This window comes from Mobula birostris, chromosome 2 (genome assembly GCF_030028105.1).
Source record: "Mobula birostris isolate sMobBir1 chromosome 2, sMobBir1.hap1, whole genome shotgun sequence".
NCBI lineage: Eukaryota > Metazoa > Chordata > Chondrichthyes > Myliobatiformes > Myliobatidae > Mobula > Mobula birostris.
The window spans coordinates 15,186,115-15,204,045 of record NC_092371.1 but is presented as its reverse complement, the minus strand read 5'-3'; the positions used below and the strand labels follow the sequence as shown (position 1 = coordinate 15,204,045).

The window sequence follows — 17,931 nt, the reverse complement described above, 5'->3', positions numbered from 1 at the left end:
GAAACATATAAGATTATTAAGGGATTGGACACGCTAGAAGCAGGAAACCTGTTCCCAATGTTGGGGGAGTTCAGAACCAGCGGCCACAGTTTAAGAATAAAGGGTAGACCATTTAGAATGGAGTTGAGGAAAACCTTTTTCACACAGAGGGTTGTGGATCTGTGGAATGCTCTGCCTCAGAAGGCAGTGGAAGCCAGTTCTCTAGATTCTTTCAAGAAACAGTTAGATAGAGCTCTTAAAGATAGCAGAGTCAAGGGATATGGGAGGAAGGCAGGAACAGGATACTGATTGTGGATGATCAGCCATGATCACAGTGAATGGCGGTGCTGGCTCAAAGGGCCGAATGGCCTACTCCTGCACCTATTGTCTATTGAGTGTAATTGGGTGGTGCTCATTAAATATTGCATTTTGTGAGAGCTTAGTAAAACAAGGTGGGGGGGGGATCTCATTGAAACCTACTGAATATTGAAAGTTCTGGTTAGAGTGGACATGGAGAGAATGTTTCCTATAGTGAGTGAGCTGCAGATCAGAAGGCACAATGATAGCAGAACAGAGAAGAGAAGGAATTTCTTTAGCCAGAGGGTTGTGAATCTGTGAATTCATTGTCACAGAAGGCTCTGGAGGCCAAGTCATTGGGTATATGTAAAGCAGAGGTTCTAGTAACGGCATCAAAGGTTAGGGGAGAAGGCAGGAGCATGGGGTTGAGGGGGATAATAAATTAGCATGATGGAATGGTGGAGCAAATTCAATGGGCCCAAATAGCCTAATTCTGCTCTTATGTCTCCTCACCCTGTTAAAGTGTTGAGTCTCTAAATAAAATGAAATTTATTGCAGTATTTAGAATCATTTTAACTTTTAAGACTCCTCCCTTTCTCACCCAGTCACCCATTACCTTCTGTATCACTTTGTGTCTCCTAAAGTGGACCTGTTGACTGAGCGCCCACAATACTTTGGGGAGGCAAGTTCAGAGACCTTCAACCCTCTGAGTGAAAAAGTCTGGCTAACTTTGTCTCTGAAAAGGTGTTTCCTGGCCTATCCAGTGAAAAGTTAACAGCCTCCTTATCCTTAAAAATAAAAGATAAACATTAGCTTTGGTTGCCATATACACATTGAAATATGCGTTAAACTGCGTTATTTGCACCAACTTTCAACACAGTCCAAGAATATGCTTGGTGCTGCCTGCAAGTGCCACCATGCTTCCAGTGCCAACATAGCATGCCCACAACTTAATGCCAACCTGTACATCTTTAGAATGTGGGAGGAAACGGGAACATTCGGAGGAATTCCATGTGGTCACAGGGAGAATGTGCTTACGGATAGCAGCGAGAATTGAACCCCAATTAGTGACTGCTGCACTGTAAAGTGTAATGTTGACTGCTATGCTACCATGCTGTGTGTATTACAGAGGGACCTGGGAGTAGAAATATATAGTTCGTTGAATATGGTGTCACGGGTCGACGGGGTGATGGAGAAGGTGTTTGGCACGCCGGCCTTCATCAGTCAGGCCAGCCGGAATATGAGTTAAATGTGGAGTTGTACACAATATTGGTGAGGTCGTACCTGGGGTGTTTTATTTATTAAAATACAGCATGGAATTCGCCCTTTGAGCCACACCACCAAGCAATCTCCCAATTTTAATCTGAGCCTGATCATGGGACAATTTACTTTGACCAATTTCCGATGAACTGGTATGTCTTTGGACTGTGGGAGGAAACTAGAGCATACAGATGAAATCTACTTGGTCACGGGGGGAAAGTACGAACTCCTTACAGGCAGCAGTGGGAATTGAACCCAAGTGCCCTGTACTGTAAAGCGTTGTGCTAACCCCTAAGAGGAAATATGTTTAAGCTGGAAAGAGTACAAAGAAGGTTTACAAAATGTTGCCAAGAATTGAGGGCCTGAGGGAGAGGTTGGGTCGGCTAGGACTTTTTTCCTTGGAGAGTAGGAGACTGAGGAGTGCCCTTGCATTCCATACCTCGAACAGTTTGCCCTTCCATCTTCTCTACTCCATTGAAAACAAACCCAGCATATTCAGTCTCCTTATAACTGAAACATTCCGTCCCAGGCAACATCCTACCACCTTCTGTGGAATCGTGTCCTTCCTTGTAACATCCTGAAGGAGGAGTCTTGGCCTGAAATGTCAACAGTTTGTTCATTTCCATGGGTGCTGCCTGACCTGAGTTCCTCCATTACTTTGTGTGTGTTGCTTTGGATTTCCAGCATCTGCAAATTTTCTTGTAGTTATATAAATCCTATACTATCATGCGAACAAGGTATTCGTACAAATTGCACACTGTAAGAGGTGGTTTGTGGTGTTCAGTTGCTGATAGGGTTAGGGTTGTACAGGTTGTTTCAAGAACCAAATGGTTGAAGGGAAGTCACTGTTCCTGAACCTTGTGGTGTGAGACTTCAGGCTTCTGTACCTCCTGCCAGATGGTAGGGGTGAGCCAAATGGTTGCAATCCTTAATGATGCTGGCTTCTTGAGGCAGGGTCCCCTGTGCATACAATCAATGTTGGGAGGGCTGTGACCATGATGGATTAGGCTATGTCCACTTCTCCTTGCAGCTTCCTATGTGGGACAAGGGTTAGAGGAGGATATTGCAGGATGATATGAACTCGCGTATCTCTCGAAACTCAAGAATGACAAGAAGTCCCATTGAATCATAACCGGTACATAGTCATAGAGCAGTACAGCACAGATTAGCCCTTCAGTCCATCTCGTCAGTGCTGAACATAGTGCCCGCTTAAGCTTGTCCCATTTGCCCATGTCTGTCCATGCCATTTTTTAGTGCATTCCTATCAATGTAGCTGTCCAAGTGTCTTTCATTGTACCCCCCTCAACCACTTCCTCTGGCAGTTTCTTCCATACATACACCAACATCTATGTGAGAAAAATTGGGTCCTTTTTTTTTTTTTTTACATCTTTCCCCTCGTGTTAACACTGTAACCCCTTATTTTGGTGCTGTTTCCCACTCACAGTGTAGGGAAATTCTTACAGAGAATGGGTTTGAGAGGAATAATGGCCTATTTCTGCTCCTATATCTGAAGGGCTTATGGAAATCAAAGTGACAGGGATGAGGAAGCCTACCCACCCATAGTGGGCAATATTGCGCTGGGGAGTGGCTGCAGTTCAAGAGTGATAAATCCAAGTTTGTGCTAGACTCCTGCGGCTCGGAATTTGAGAACTTTAAACATGTTAACAGCCCCCTGTGTACATTGAGTATGGAAGAGGGCTGAGGAACAACCCACAGGCCTGCTCTTGTAATGGGAAGACAGGAGTCCAAAGCCCCACCTTGGTGCTGAGATACAATGAATTAAATGAAGGCAGAATATACAAAGGGTGTAAGTACTGGAGGGCAGGAAATAGGTGGATGGTCATAGGGCATGTTACTGTTGGCTGGGCAGCCTCATGTGCGACAAGAGGGCTCTATTGTTGAGAAGGTCCCCACCTCCATACCTTTGTCACAGTTTCTGGACAAACCTGCTGCAGAACTTCCTCATGGCCTATGTCTGTGATCTGTTCCAGAGCCCTCCGTCATCACCAGCTCAGGAGCTGTCGCTGTCAAGGATACGTTTCTCTTGGACCATTAATTCCCATTTCTCCAAGGTATCTCTCAAACTCGGGTCTGCTCTTAGTCCCTCAATTTCATTTATTCTCCCCACACATTTGAGCTCTTTCTCACACCACCCTTTGTGTATCTCACTTTATTAGTGTCTAGTTAGCCTGTCCTCCTGTGAGGAATGTTTTAGATTGTTTGGATCTCCCTCCAATGTTATCGCCTCCAGACACATGACAGGTTGACTGATCGGCTAGCAATCCTGCCTTAGTGGGGGCTGCTCCTCAGTCCCTCACTTGCAGCTTGGCTGAAATTGCTCCTGTCAATGGCATAGTGTCAGTAATTGCCATAGCTTTAGTCATGTACGCTGTTGGTGCACGGATGCATCCAGACGCATGTACCGGCCTGGAGGGTGTGTGGAGAGGATGGACAGTAATTTAGAGACAAGGTACAGTGTTTGTAGGATGACCTGGAGGGTGTTGCATGGCGATTGTGGGGTGGGGGGGGGAGTGGGTGGACTAGGTGAAAGGCTGGAAGGGCTGAAGGCGAAGAGGGAGATGAATGAGGACTGGGAGGGGTATGAACGCAGTTTTCAGTTTACAAAGTGAGGTCCGGGGATAACAGCTGGGGTCCATGACCAGAGCAGTCAGACCAGTCTCTCTAGATGGTGGACAGTGTGCTGTCTGACTTCTGTGTTTTTCCTCACAGGAGCGTTCCAGAGCTGGAGAGCTAGACCTCACGCCGCCAGGACAATACTTGAATGTACGGTTCAGGGTGGAGTAGAACTGACAGTTCCTTTCTTTGCATTGTTCGGTTTAAAAAGCCTTAAACTCACCTGGCCTTCATGAGGTTGGAGGGACTCGTGGATGTTCCCTGCAAGTTGGTGCACCCATGGGAGAGGAGAGAAGGGGTGGGTGTCAGCCGTACACACCACAACAATTTTCTTCCAACACCCTCCACTCTGGTTTGTCTTCCATGGGTTTCTTTGTTGTAAAATCCACTGGGAATGTTTTGCCTTCAAAGCTAATTCACATTTAGAAATTGAAACTTCTGTCAGACATGCTTGGGTTCAGTTTTTCTACTGGAAACCATCTCTAGGTGCCCCAGATCCTTGCAGAATTCATGTGTGATGGTTATCAGTGCCCCTGTCTGGTGGAAGAGATTAACCAGTCCCTCCTCCCCTGACTGTTCCCAACTACCCTTCCCACTTTCTTCATTCGATTCCGTGCTCTACCTTCTCTTCCCACCAGATTCCATCTCCTGCAGCCCTTTGTTGCATCTTCCTCCCACCTCCTGGCTTCTGTTGACTTTTCCACTCCCCTCCAAATGCTTCTCACTTCCCACTTCCTGGATCCACCTATCACCTGCTGGTTCTTGTCCTTCCACTTCCCCTTACCTCTGACCACCTCCTTTCTGTCCATCCAGACGAAAGGTCTCAATCTGAAATGTTGACTGGTCCATTCCTACACCACAGATGCTGTTTGAACACCTTGGTACCTCCTGCAGATTGTTCCTCCAAATTTCAGCATCTGCATTCTCTGGAGATTCCCTGTTTCTGTCTCCTCATAGCCTCCTTGTCTTTTGCAATTCTCTTTTGTCAATCCACCTCCTGCCCTTGCTCTCCCTGTGCTATTCTGTAATCCCTACAGGGGTTGTGCACCTAGGTTAGTAACTGCTGTGGAAAGAGCCAATTCCTTCATGGTCTGTTAACATTGGGTGTGATACCAGGGAGGGAGTCAGTACCTCCTGGAGCTCACAGGACCTAGCAACTGTTGAAGAGAAAAAAATACTGCAAGCTGTCTCCTGTAATTTCTGAGGACTGCTTATGGATTAGAACCCTGTTGAACTGTTGATTTTATTTCCTTCATGGTTTCGTTTTCTGAAATTGCTGACTACAAAAGAGAGATGGACAGTAATAAAATCTTTGTTGGAATTCCTGAACCCCTGTCCTGAGTTGCTCAATCACTTATACTTGAGGTTTGTGATTTACATTGATAAGACATAGCAAAATTAAGCCATTTGCCTCTGCTATTCAATCATGGCCCACTTAATATCCCTCTCAACCCCATTAACCCATATTCACCTCATCATCCTTGACACCCAAACTCATCAAGAGCCTACCAACCTTCACTTTAAGTATACCCAATGACTTGGCCTCCAGATCTGATGGTCAGTGGGTGCCATCCCGAATCCAGGGTTGGCGGCTATGCACCTCCATCTTCTTCGATCTTGCGACAGCACCGAGTACAGCCTCTCCTCCAGTTTGTTCTTGCTGGCTGCCTTGGCACCGCCCACTGCCACCCCTGCCGAACTCGAGCCCAAGGCCATGTCAGCCTCCAGCCACGGCCGCTTCATCAAGCTCGGCCCTTCCTTGGGCAGGTCCAGGCAGAAGGTGCAGAGCCCAAGTTCATCATGTCTCTTCTAACTAGGTGCATAGCATATGATTCTTAGATATGTGGTGAGGCTTTAATCTCTTCCACGGAAGATGGCTGTTGGCTCATGAGCTCATCTGCCGTTTGTCAGGTCTTTTTTTTAGTCCTGCTGGGTGTCCTCACACCCTCCTCACCAGACTAAGTCCGGTGAGGGAGCCGGGCGAAGTCGCTGACCATTCGACCACGGCCCCTGGCTGAGCGCCGGGTGCCCGCCCCCCGCTAAATCTCTCCGGAGTGTCCGGCGCCCAACCGAAAACCATGGTCAAGCAGCCGGTGACCAAACCAGAAGTCACTCCTTGTGTAAGGAACAATGGCAATGAATTCTACAGAATAACTACCCACTAGCTGAACAAATTCCTCCTCCTCCTCGCTGTTTTAAAGGGATGCCCCTCTCCTCTGAGGCTGTGCCCTCTGATCCAAGCTCCCCAACTATAGGATATCTGCTGTCATTGTCTACTTTAGGCCTTTCAATGTTTGATAGGTTTCAATGAGATCCTTTTTCTAAACTCTAATGAATATATTGGACCCTCTCCAATACGAGCACGTCCTTTCTTAGATAACTACTCACAGTACTTGCAAGTATGATTAGATTAGATTCAACTTTATTGTCATTGTGCCGAGTACAGATACAAAGCCAATGAAATGCAGTTAGCATCTAACCAGAAATGCAAAGAATAGTGTTATTTACAAAATAACTGTGAATAAAAAGTAAGTGCTACAGCACACAAATATAAAAGTACTGCGACAGTACATTATGGGTGCAATACTGCTTAGCGCTGTGACCTGACCCATGCCTCAACATTACAGCCTTGCTTTTATATTCTAGTCCTCTTGAAATGAATGCTGACATTATATTAGCCTTCCTTACCATTGAGAACACCCTGTACTTCTAACTGGGTTTAAGTTCTGGGTGTAGTTTCTGCTTTGTACTCTTAGGGCATAATTCTCCACAGTCTCTTCCTACCCTACAGCAAATAGTTTCCAAGCCCAATGTCCACACTGACCAAAATTCTACCTGTTCAACTTTGTTTGGTCCATTAGAGCAAAGATGAGCAGGAATTGTTTTAGCCAGAGAATGGGGAGCCTGTGGAATTCATTGCCACAGACAGCTGTGGAAACCAAGTCATTGGGTATATCTAAAGTCAAGGTTGATAGGTTCTTGATTAGTCAGAGCATCAAAGGTTATGAGGAGAAGACAGGAGAGTGGGGTTGAGAGGGAAAATAATTCAGTCATGATGGAATGGTGGAGCAGTATCAATGGGCTGAATGGTCCAATTCTGCTCCTATGTCTTATGGACTTGTATGTTGCTAAATCTTTCTGATCTATGTACCTTTCCAGATGTTTTTTTGAATGTTGTGACCACCTTGGACCTGATCACTTTTTTTTTTGGGTGTGCTCATGGAATCAGATGTGGAGACCATTTACCCATTTTACCCATTTAGTCATAAGTAGCTAGCCATCTACACAAGCTGGGGTCTGATCAGCCCTGGCTGGGTCACCTGGAGGAGGTTGTATGATGTTGAAAGACCCCAAACACCCGATGATTCCAGGAACATCACTGCAGATGTGTCCAGAAGCATGAGTAGATGTATGTACACAGCACCCCATTAAGTTGGTGTGAATAACAGAAGCTCCACAATGTAATCCCAGCATAGGCTGAAGCAGGTCATGGCATGTCTCCAACTGAGAGTTGTAGTATGCAGCTTTTCACTCCTCTACAAAGGGAAATAGACCTGTCTCATTTATTCGAGATCTTTTATCGTTTTATATCTTTCTAATAAAATCACCCTTGACTCCCTCTGTTCAATGTAAACCAGGCCTAAGTTAAAATGTTCTAGACCAGACAAACTTGTAAATCTCTGCACACTCAGCATAGTAGTCACATCATGCACTGTGATTTAACCTGCCAGATTGTTAGAGAAAAGTGTAAGTTGTTTATTTATATTATTTATTGGGACAATTTACAATAACCTGCTAACCAGCACATCTTTGGATTGGGGAAGGAAACTGGAGCAGCTGGAGAAAATACACACATTCTACCGGATGGATTTACAGACTCCTCACAGATCAAAGGTTCATTTAATATCAGAGAATGTACACAACCTGAAATGACACCGGAACACCAAGCCATAATAGCATCATGCTTACCACTACTCTACTGTAATCTTCATTGGTTACAAAAGAAATAAGGGATACTGTGGGTCATCTCACTCCTAAGGGATGTGTAAGGAAGGCACCAAAGCTCTTGAGCTTGTTACTACAAACAGGCTGCGGGAGCCACTTTGCCCTTCAGTATTAGTTGCTCCCTTTTGATGGTAAGGAAAATTACTGATGCCGAGTTCTTTGTCTCTAGCAGGATATTAGATCATGAGAACACACAGTCCTCTTCTATTGTCATTTAGAAATGCATACATGCATTAAGAAATGATACAATGTTTCTCTGGAGTGATATAGAAAATAGGACAAACTAAAGACTAACACTGACAGAACCACATAATTATAGCATATAGCTATCAGTTATCTCTCTCTGTCTCTCATACTCTGCTACAGAGAAAACACCTATTTTTTTTTTCCTAACTGTAACCTTGTAGCACAAGGCCTTTAATCCAGGCAGAATCTTGGTGAGCCTTTTCTGCACCTTCTCCAAAGCCTCCGTATCTTTCCTATAATGAGCAACCAGAATTGAATACAATATTGCAGAGTTTATAAAGCTGCAACATAACTTTTGACTTCAGTGCTCTAACTCAGGGGTCCCCAACCTTCTTTTGCACTGCGGACCGGTTTAATGTTGACAATATTCTTGCGGACCGGCCGACTGGGGGAGGGGGGTAGAGTTGCCAACGAACAATAATAGCAGTCAAATGCGTTGTTTACCCAAAAGACTACAGTGAGCATGAAGTCTTGCGCGGGCACCAATGCGCATGTGCGTCGTGACCTGCCGATTTCCCGTCCCCCCCCCCCCACCCCAGCAAATCCGTTTTGGCGATTGTGTTCGTGGGGGTGGGTGTTAATCACTACTGGAATATAGGTGATAAGTGGGTTTATAATTTTGTTTCTAAAAGGGTTTATCTAACGAATTTAATATTAAACACAGCGCATATTTTCCTCGCATGAATATAATGATAAGTCAATTATCAGGGGAGCTTGAAGTAAGTGTTGAACGAACTTTCAGTAAAAGTGGCAGAAGCAGGTTCGATATGATCAGTTAAAGAAAAATTGGATAGGTACATGGACAGGAAAGGAATGGAAGGTTATGGGCTCAGTGCAGGTCGGCGGGACTAGGTGAGAGTAGCGTTCGGCACGGACTAGAAGGGCCGAGATGGCCTGTTTCCGTGCTGTAATTGTTATACGGTTATATAGGTCACTTATAAGTCAATAGCATCATAACATTTTAAGTAACATTTGGATATTAAACACACAGCACATATTTTCCCCGTATGAATATATAAAATCATTGCAACACACCAATATCGCTGAATCAGTGGGAGCCCTGGGGTTATTTCCCTGCAACAACACCGTCCTATCGAGGGGTGTTGGGAGACAGCGATACTGGAAGGGGGTTCCTGATGTCCAGCCTATTCTGCAGTTTAGTTTTCGTTGCATTCATTGCAGAAAACTCCGCTTCACAGAATAATGTTGGAAATGGAAGCAACGTTTTCAGTGCTTTCATGGCTATCTCAGGATATTTAGCCTTGACTTTGATCTAAAGTGCCAACAGAGATGTTATGTCAAACAAACTTTTCAGCCCATCGTCACTTGCGAGCTCGTGGAGTTGATCGCCTTCCCGCCCTGACACGGATGACGCGCGGGTCATGACCTCGCATGCGTAATGGCTGATCAGTGGCTGTGACAGGGAATGAGGAAAGGTGCAACTGACTCATGTCGCCAAATCATATCGCTTCCTCGCAGCGCGGTAGCGCATGCTCTGCGGCCCGGTGGTTGGGGACCGCTGCTCTAACTAATAAGGCAAGCATCATATATGCCTTCTTTACGGCCATTTTCCATCTTTGCAGCCACTTTCAGGGAGCGATGGACTTGGAACCCAAAATACCTCTGTACATCATCACTGTTCAATAAACAATATTGGCCAATAATATTTTTGAGTGGAAACCTATTGAATTACTTGAGTGCATTGAGCTACATCTTGCAGAGTTTGTAATCTGTGACATAATGTATAAACGCCACTTCAATCTGGATGGGACCTGCTTCAGATAAGCAGCAGAAGTTACAGAAGTGAATGTCGTCTTTCCTGGAAGATGAAATGGTCATGGGTGAGTGGTGGATGGAGACTGTTTGTTCTTTGCAACATAGTGTGTGGATGGACTAAGAAACTGCAGATCAAGCAAAAGGTCAAGTTACGGGGATAACACCCTCACAGTGTAACAATACCAATGGGGAAGTTGGGGTTTGCCCAAAGAGCAGTGAGAATGTGGATCTAGCTTCTGCAGTGAAGAATTTAGGCGAAGAGAGGGGTGGAGATGTGGGGGACAGGGTGACTGGTAGGAGGCAAAAAGTGGACATGAAGGGGGCAGTGTTTGGTTGGCTGCTGGTGACTTGCAGGGTTCGGTATTGGGACCGTATCTTTTAATGTTATTCATCAATGATTTGAAGATGCAATTGATGCTTTATAGCCAAGTTTGTGAACAATACGAAAATAATTGGCACGGCAGGCAGTGTTGAAGCAGGGACAAGAACTTAGACAGATAGGGAGAATGGGCTGATCTAATTCTTCCAGTTCCCCACTCCCCTGCTTTCACCCCACACCCTTTGATGCTTTGGCTAATCAAGAGCATGCCTATCTCTGCCTTAAATACACCAATGACTTGCCCTCCACAGCTGCTCGTGGCAACAAGTTCCACAGATTTACTTACTCTGACTGAAGAAATTTCTTTGCATCTCAGTTCTAAAAGGATGTCCTTCAATCCTGACGTCGTGCCCTCTTGTCCTTGAATTCCCTACCATGGGAAATTACCATATCTAATCTGTTCAGGCCTTTTAACATTTGGAATGTTTCTATGAGATCCCCCTCATTTTCCTGAACTCCAGGGAATACAGCCCAAGAGCTGCCAGACGTTCCTCATACGGTAACCCTTTCATTTGCCGTTTTTTTGTTCATTCCCCTAAACTATCTAGGTCACTCTACAGGCTCTCTGTTTCTTCAACAGTACCTGCTCCTCCACCTATCTTTGTATCATTGGCAAATTTAGCCACAAATCCATTAATTACCGTAGTCCAAATCATTGACATAGATCATAAAAAGCAGTGGTCCCAACACAGACCCCTTTGGAACTCCACTGGTAACAGACAGCCAGCCAGAATAGGATCCCTTTATTCGCACTCTCTGTTTTCTGCGGACCAGCCAATGCTCCACCCATGCTAGTAACTTCCCTGTAATTCCATGGGCTCTTATCTTGCTAAGCCACCTCAAGTGCGGCACCTTGTCAAAGGCCTTCTGAAAATCCAAGTACACCACGTCTACTGCATCTCCTTTGTCTATCCTGCTTGTAATTTAATTTAATTTCCTTTAATTTCCTCAAAGAATTACAGTAGGTTTGTCAGGCAGGAGTTTCCTTTCAAGAAGCTATGCTGGCTTTGGCCTATCTTGTCATGTACCTCCAGATACTCCGTAATCTCATCTCTAACAATTGGTTCCAACAACTTCCCAACCACTGGTGTCAGGCTAACAGGTCTATAGTTTCCTTTCTGCTGCCTCCCACTCTTTTTAAATAGCCAAGTAAGATTTGCAATTTTTTAGTCATCCAGTACAATACCATATTCTTGAAAGATCATCGTTCATGCCTCCACAATCTCTCCAGCTACTTCCTTCAGAACTCGAGGGTGCATTCCATCAGGTCCAGGAGATTTATCCACCCACAGACCATTAAGCCTCCTGAGCACCTTCTCTGTCGTAATTTCATTGCAAAAACTTCACTTCCCTGACGCTGTTGAATGTCCGGTGTACTGCAGATGTATTTCATAGTGAAGACTGATGCAAAATACGCATTCAGTTCCTCTACCATCTCTGCATCTCTCCTTACAATATCTCCACCGTCATTTTGTATTGGCCCTATATCTACCCTCGACTCTCTTTTACCCTTAAGATACTTTAAAAAAAGCTTTTAGGATCTACTTTGCTATTAGTCGCCAGCTTTCTCTCATAATTCATCTTTTTCTTCCGATGACCTTCCCAATCCTCCATCTTCCCAGTAGCTCTGGCTTCCTTGTATTCCCTTTTCCTTGTATGCCCTCTGTTTTGCTTTTACTTTGGCTCTGACTTCACTTGTTAGCCACAGTAGTGTCCCTCTTCCTTTTGAAGATTTCTTCTTATTTGGAATAAAGGCCAAGAGAGTCTTGAAACAAAGGCCAAGAAAACCTCTCGCGTTATTTGCGGTTTGTCACACTTGTGAACATTCTGTGATAAGAGAACACGATTGAATCTTTCGGAATATTGGTAGCTCGGGTTGGTTATTTGGGAGTGTGGTTGATCGCTGAGCTTCGCAAAAATGTTTACAGACTTTTCGGCTCCAATCGAGAAGCCAACATAAGCGCGCACTTGAGAGTGTTGTCTCCTCAGAATGCCGGCTTATATACTCCGCCGGGGTCTGAATGGATCTTGATCAGACCTCGTGACCTGTTTGGCTGGTTCAACACACTGCGAACAGTTTAGCAGTAGAAGATTCTGGTTGGCTACCTTCAAGGGAGGTCCGTTGGAAGTGTTTGCTTCTCCGTCTAGATGCCGAGATACTGGCGATTCTTTGATTGTTCACGACGTCGTTTCATTTTTCTCCAAGGGTTCAGATACCGGATCTATGTCGATGTGTTTGTTGATGGATCCTTCTGTAGAGAATCACGCTTCGAGAAATTCTCGTCCTTTTCTTGTTCTTGCTTGCGTCAAGACTCTGTCATCCAGTTGGAACGGTGTCCCTCTTTGTCTGAATGAGCTGATACGAGCGACAGTGTGTCGTGTCTTCTGATCGCTAGCTGATGCTCGTGTAGCCTGGTCGATAGTTTTCTTCCTGGTTGACTAACGTAGTGCTTGTTGCAGGCACTATACTGGTTTTTGCAGACAACATTTATTCTATCGGTCGCATTCTGGTGCACGTCGAGTTTTGATGGTTTTCTCAAAGTTGCATTCAAGAGGATTGAGTCCTATTGCAATACCACAGACGCAAAACTGGAAGAAACCCGTCTTTTCAAGACCTTTCAACGGGACAGTCATCCGAGAAGCTTCATCCGAAGGCGCCTTAAGGTCAGAAACCCGAATATACAAACTGCACGTAGGACGAATAAGCGAATTGTATTGCGGTATGTAAAGAACGTCTCGGACATGACAGCAAGACTGCTCAGCAACACAACATCACAGTTGCTCGCCAAGCGACTGTAACTTTGAGAAGGAGCCTATCAAAACTCAAAGCGCAACAAAATGTGACTGCCTGGCGATCATTTTAACTTCTAAACGTTTGAATATATTGTCATTAATTCGAACTCCAACTTTCAATTTTTCTACATAAGTAAATGACCTCACGTGTCTTCCAAATTTTATTCCATCCTTTCTACTGTTTACCTAACCTGGCAACATCACCACAGTCTGTACATCGTTCTGACACACTAGACTATCACCAGCAGTTCCGGAGATGTTTCACCCTGTTCCTTCGTTTAAACATTTTGATAAAAATTCTGAACCGCTTGAGTGGTTTCTATAGTAATAGGAAAAGGGGCAAGGTCCTAAAAACAGGCTACAGGGAGATAGGAAGGAAGCTGAGAAGCAGGACCTCGGAGGTAATAATCTCGGGATTACTGCCTGTGCCACGCAACAGTGAGTATAGGAATAGAGTGAGATGGAGGATAAGTGCGTGGCTGAGGCCTTGGAGCAGGGGGCAGGGATTCAGATTTTGGGATCATTGGGACCTCTTTTGGGGCAGGCCTGACCTGTACAAAAAGGACGGGTTGCACTTGAATCTAAGAGGGACCAATATCCTGGCAGAGAGGTTTGTTAAGGCTATTGCGGAGAGTTTAAACTAGAATCGCTGGCGATTGGGAACCGAACTGAAGAGACGGAGGAAGGAGCTGTTGGTATACAAATAGAGGAAGCTTGGAGACAGTGTGAGAGGGAGGATAGGCAGGTGATTGAGAAGGGATGCGTTCAGACCGATGGTTTGAGATGTGTTTATTTTAATGCAAGAAGCATCATGAACAAGACGGATGAGCTTAGAGCGTGGATCAGTACTTGGAGCTATGATGTTGTGGCCATTACAGAGACTTGGATGGTTCAGGGGCAGGAATGGTTACTTAGAATGCCGTGCTATAGACGTTTCAGGAAGGACAGGGAGGGAGGAAAAAGAGGTGGGGGCGTGGCACTGCTGAACAGAGATATTGTCACGGCTGCAGAAAAGGAGGAAGTCATGGAGGGATTGTCTACAGAGTGTGGGCGGAAGTTAGAAACTGGAAGGAATCAATAACTCTACTGGGTGTCGTTTCTAGACCACCCAATAGTAACAGGGACGTAGAGGAGCAGGTAGGGAGACAGGTTCTGGAAAGGTGTAATAATAGCAGGGTTGTCATGGTGGGAGATTTTAGTTTCCCTAGAAGGGGCCATGAGAATGTCTTGGCGAGCAGGATTAACGAAGACTCCAAGGCATTCTACAAGTATGTGAAGAAGAGGATAATACGTGAGAGAATAGGACCAATCAAGTGTGACAGTGGAGAAGTGTGTATGGAGTCGGAAGAGATAACAAAGATACTTAATCAATACTGTACTTTGCTTCAATATTCACTATGGAAAATGATCTTGGCGATTGTAAGGATGATTTGAGCATACAGACATTAAGAAAGAGGATGTGGTGGAGCTTTTGGAAAGCATCAAGTTGAATAAATCTCCCGGACCGGATGAGATGTACCCCAGGCTACTGTGGGAGCTGAGAGAGGAGATTGCTGAGCCTCTGGCAATGACCTTTGCATCATCAATGGGGACGGGAGAGGTTCCAGAGGATTGGGAGTTTGCAGACGTTGTTCCCTTATTCAGGAAAGGGAGTAGAGATAGCCCAGGAAATTATAGACCAGTGAGTCTAACTTCAGTGGTTGGTAAGTTGATGGAAAATATCCTGAGAGGTAGGATTTATGAACATTTGGAGAGGCATAATATGATTAGGAATAGTCAGAATCCCAAAGGCAGGTCGTGCCTTAAGAGCCTGATTAAATTTTTTGAGGATGCGACTAAACGCATTGATAAAGGTAGGGTAGTAGATGTAATGCAGGGGACCCCAACCTTTTTTGCACTGCGGACCGGTTTCATATTGACAATATTCTTGCGGACCGGCCACCGGTGGGGGTGGGGGGGCGTGTAGGGTTGCCAACGGACAAGAGTCGCAGTCAAATACATTGTTTACCACGAGAGACCACAATGATCATGAAGCCTTGCGCGGGTACCAGTGCGCATGCATGTACGTGCGGATTTTCTCTACAAATCATTTCTGACGATTCTGTTTGGGGGCGGGGGGTGTTAATCACGACCGGAATATAGGTGATAAGTGGCTAATACATTCAATTTCGTTTATAAAAGGGTTTATCTGACGAATTTAATATTAAACACACAGCGTATATTTTCCTCGCATGAATATAGTGATAAGTCAATTAGCAGGGGACGACAGGAGAGCTTGAAGTAAGTGTTGAAAGAACTTCCAGTAGAAGTGGTAGAGGCAGGTTCGATATTATCATTTAAAGAAAAATTGGATAGGTATATGGACAGGAAAGGAATGGAGGGTTATGGGCTGGGTGCAGCTCGGTGGGACTAGTTGAGAGCAGCGTTCGTCACGGACTAGAAGGGCAGAGATCGCCTGTTTCCGTGCTGTAATTGTTATATGGTTATATAAGTAAGTCAATAGCATCATAACATTTTAAGTAACATCTGGATATTAAACACACAGCACATATTTTCCCTGTATGAACATATAAAATCATTGCAACACACCAATTTCGCTGAATTAGTGGGAGCCCTGGGCTTGTTTCCCTGCAACAAGACGGTCCCATCGAAGGGTGACGGGAGTCAGCGAAGGGGGTTCCTTATGTCGAAGGGGGTTCCTTATGTCCAGTCTATTCCGCAATTTGGTTTTCGTTGCATTCTTTGCAGCGACACGTTGGAAATGGAAGCAGCTTTTTCAGTGCTTTCGTGGCTATCTCAGGATATTTAGCCTTGACTTTGACTCAGAATGCCGGCAAAGATGTTATGTCAAACATACTTTTCAGCCCGTCGTCATTTGCAAGCTCGAGGGGTTGATCTTCTTCCCGCGCTGACATAGATGACGTGCGGGTAATGACCTCGCATCCGTAATGGCTAAACAGTGGGCATGACAAGGAATGAGGAAAGGTGCAGCTGACTCCTATCGCCAAATCATATCGTTTCCTCGCGGCCCAGTAGCGCATGCTTTGCTGCCTGGTATCGGTCCGCGGCCCGGTGGTTGGGGACCGCTAGATAGGAGATGCCGAAGAGCCTTCTGAATCCGCTCCGCCATTCCATCATGAGCTGATCCATTCTCCGATTTAGCCCCACTGCCCCGCCTTCTCACCATAACCTTTGATGCCCTGGCTACTCAGATACCTATCAATCTCTGCCTTAAATACACCGAATGACTTGGCCTCCATTGGCAACAAATTCCATAGATTCACCACCTTCTACTAAAAAAATTTCTTCGCATTTCTGTTCTGAATGGGCGCCCTTCAGTCCTTAAGTCATGCCCAAGTTTCAACTTGGATCTGAGAGCGATGCCATTGTCTTCGCAGATTGGTTTTAGTTTAGCCAGCGTTGCTGCTATTCGGGCTGTCCTTGCAAGGACTTCAGGCTTTGATCTTTCTTGGTTGGCGTAGGCACCAATATACTTGAACCATTTGACAGTGTCTAACTCTTGACCACTGACTGTGATTGTTGTCGTGATTGGCTTCTCACTATTTCTCATCAGTTTGTCAGTCTGATCTCCATGCCATATCTGCTAGATGTATCGTGCAGACCGATCAGAAGGCAGACCAATTCATCCTCCTTTCCTACCGGAGCATGACTGTTATTGGCGAACCTAATCTGTTCTCTGATGCTGACTGTGCTGATATGGTCTTCCAGGGCATCTGTCATTATTTGCTCCAGGAAAATGTTGAACAGCGGGTGAAAGGAGGCTGCCTTGTCGAATTTCAACTGATGTTTAGAACCATTCTCCGACTGTGTCTTGAACATGTACCGTACTGCCAGCTTTGATGTAGAGCTGCCTGATGGTTTGGATCAGTTTTTGGCCCATGTTTTATCTCTTCATCAAGGCCCAGAGTGCAACATGCCATACTCTATTGAATGCCTTCTTAAAGTCTATGAACACGTGGGAAATATCCTCTTGATGTTGGTCGCACAGTACTGGGAGTTTGAATATCTGTTGCGTTGTACTTAGACCACAAGACCATTAGATATAGGAGCAGAATTAGGCCATTCAGTCCATCAAGTCTGCTCTGGCATTCCATCATGGTAGATCCGGGATCCCATTCAACCCCATGTATCTGGATTCTCGCCGTATCCTTTCATGTGCCGACCGATCAGGAAAGGATCAATTTTCACCTTAAATATACCCACAGACATGGCCTCCACTGCAGTCTATGGCAGAACATTCCAGTATTCTGAATAAAAGCATTCCTCCTAAATTCCAGTGAATACAGGGCCAAAGCTGAAAGACACTCCTCATATGTTAGTCCCTCATTTCCCAGAATTATCATCGTAAACCTCTGCTGGACTCTCTCCAATGACAACACATCCTTTCTGAGACATGAGGACCAAACCTGTTGATACTAATCCATGTGCGGCCTGACTAGTGTCTTATAAAGGTTCAGCATTATCTTCTTGCTTTTATATTCTATTCTCCTTGAAATAAATGCCAACATTACATTTGCCTTCTTTACCACAGACTCAATCTG

The 17,931-nt window shown here is 45.2% G+C and overlaps 1 protein-coding gene across 3 annotated transcripts in view; it reads left to right on the top strand.

Moving 5' to 3' along the window:
- Positions 1-5,491, top strand: part of tdrkh (tudor and KH domain containing) — a 39,058-nt gene extending 33,567 nt beyond the window's left edge. For all 3 annotated transcript variants that reach the window (XM_072283886.1, XM_072283871.1, XM_072283877.1), the window contains 2 exons: positions 3,528-3,608; positions 4,267-5,491. In XM_072283886.1, the coding sequence (XP_072139987.1) occupies positions 3,528-3,592 (65 nt within the window). In that variant the 3' untranslated portion in view covers positions 3,593-3,608; positions 4,267-5,491. The remainder of the gene's footprint in view (positions 1-3,527; positions 3,609-4,266) is intronic.
- Positions 5,492-17,931: the final 12,440 nt, after the last annotated feature.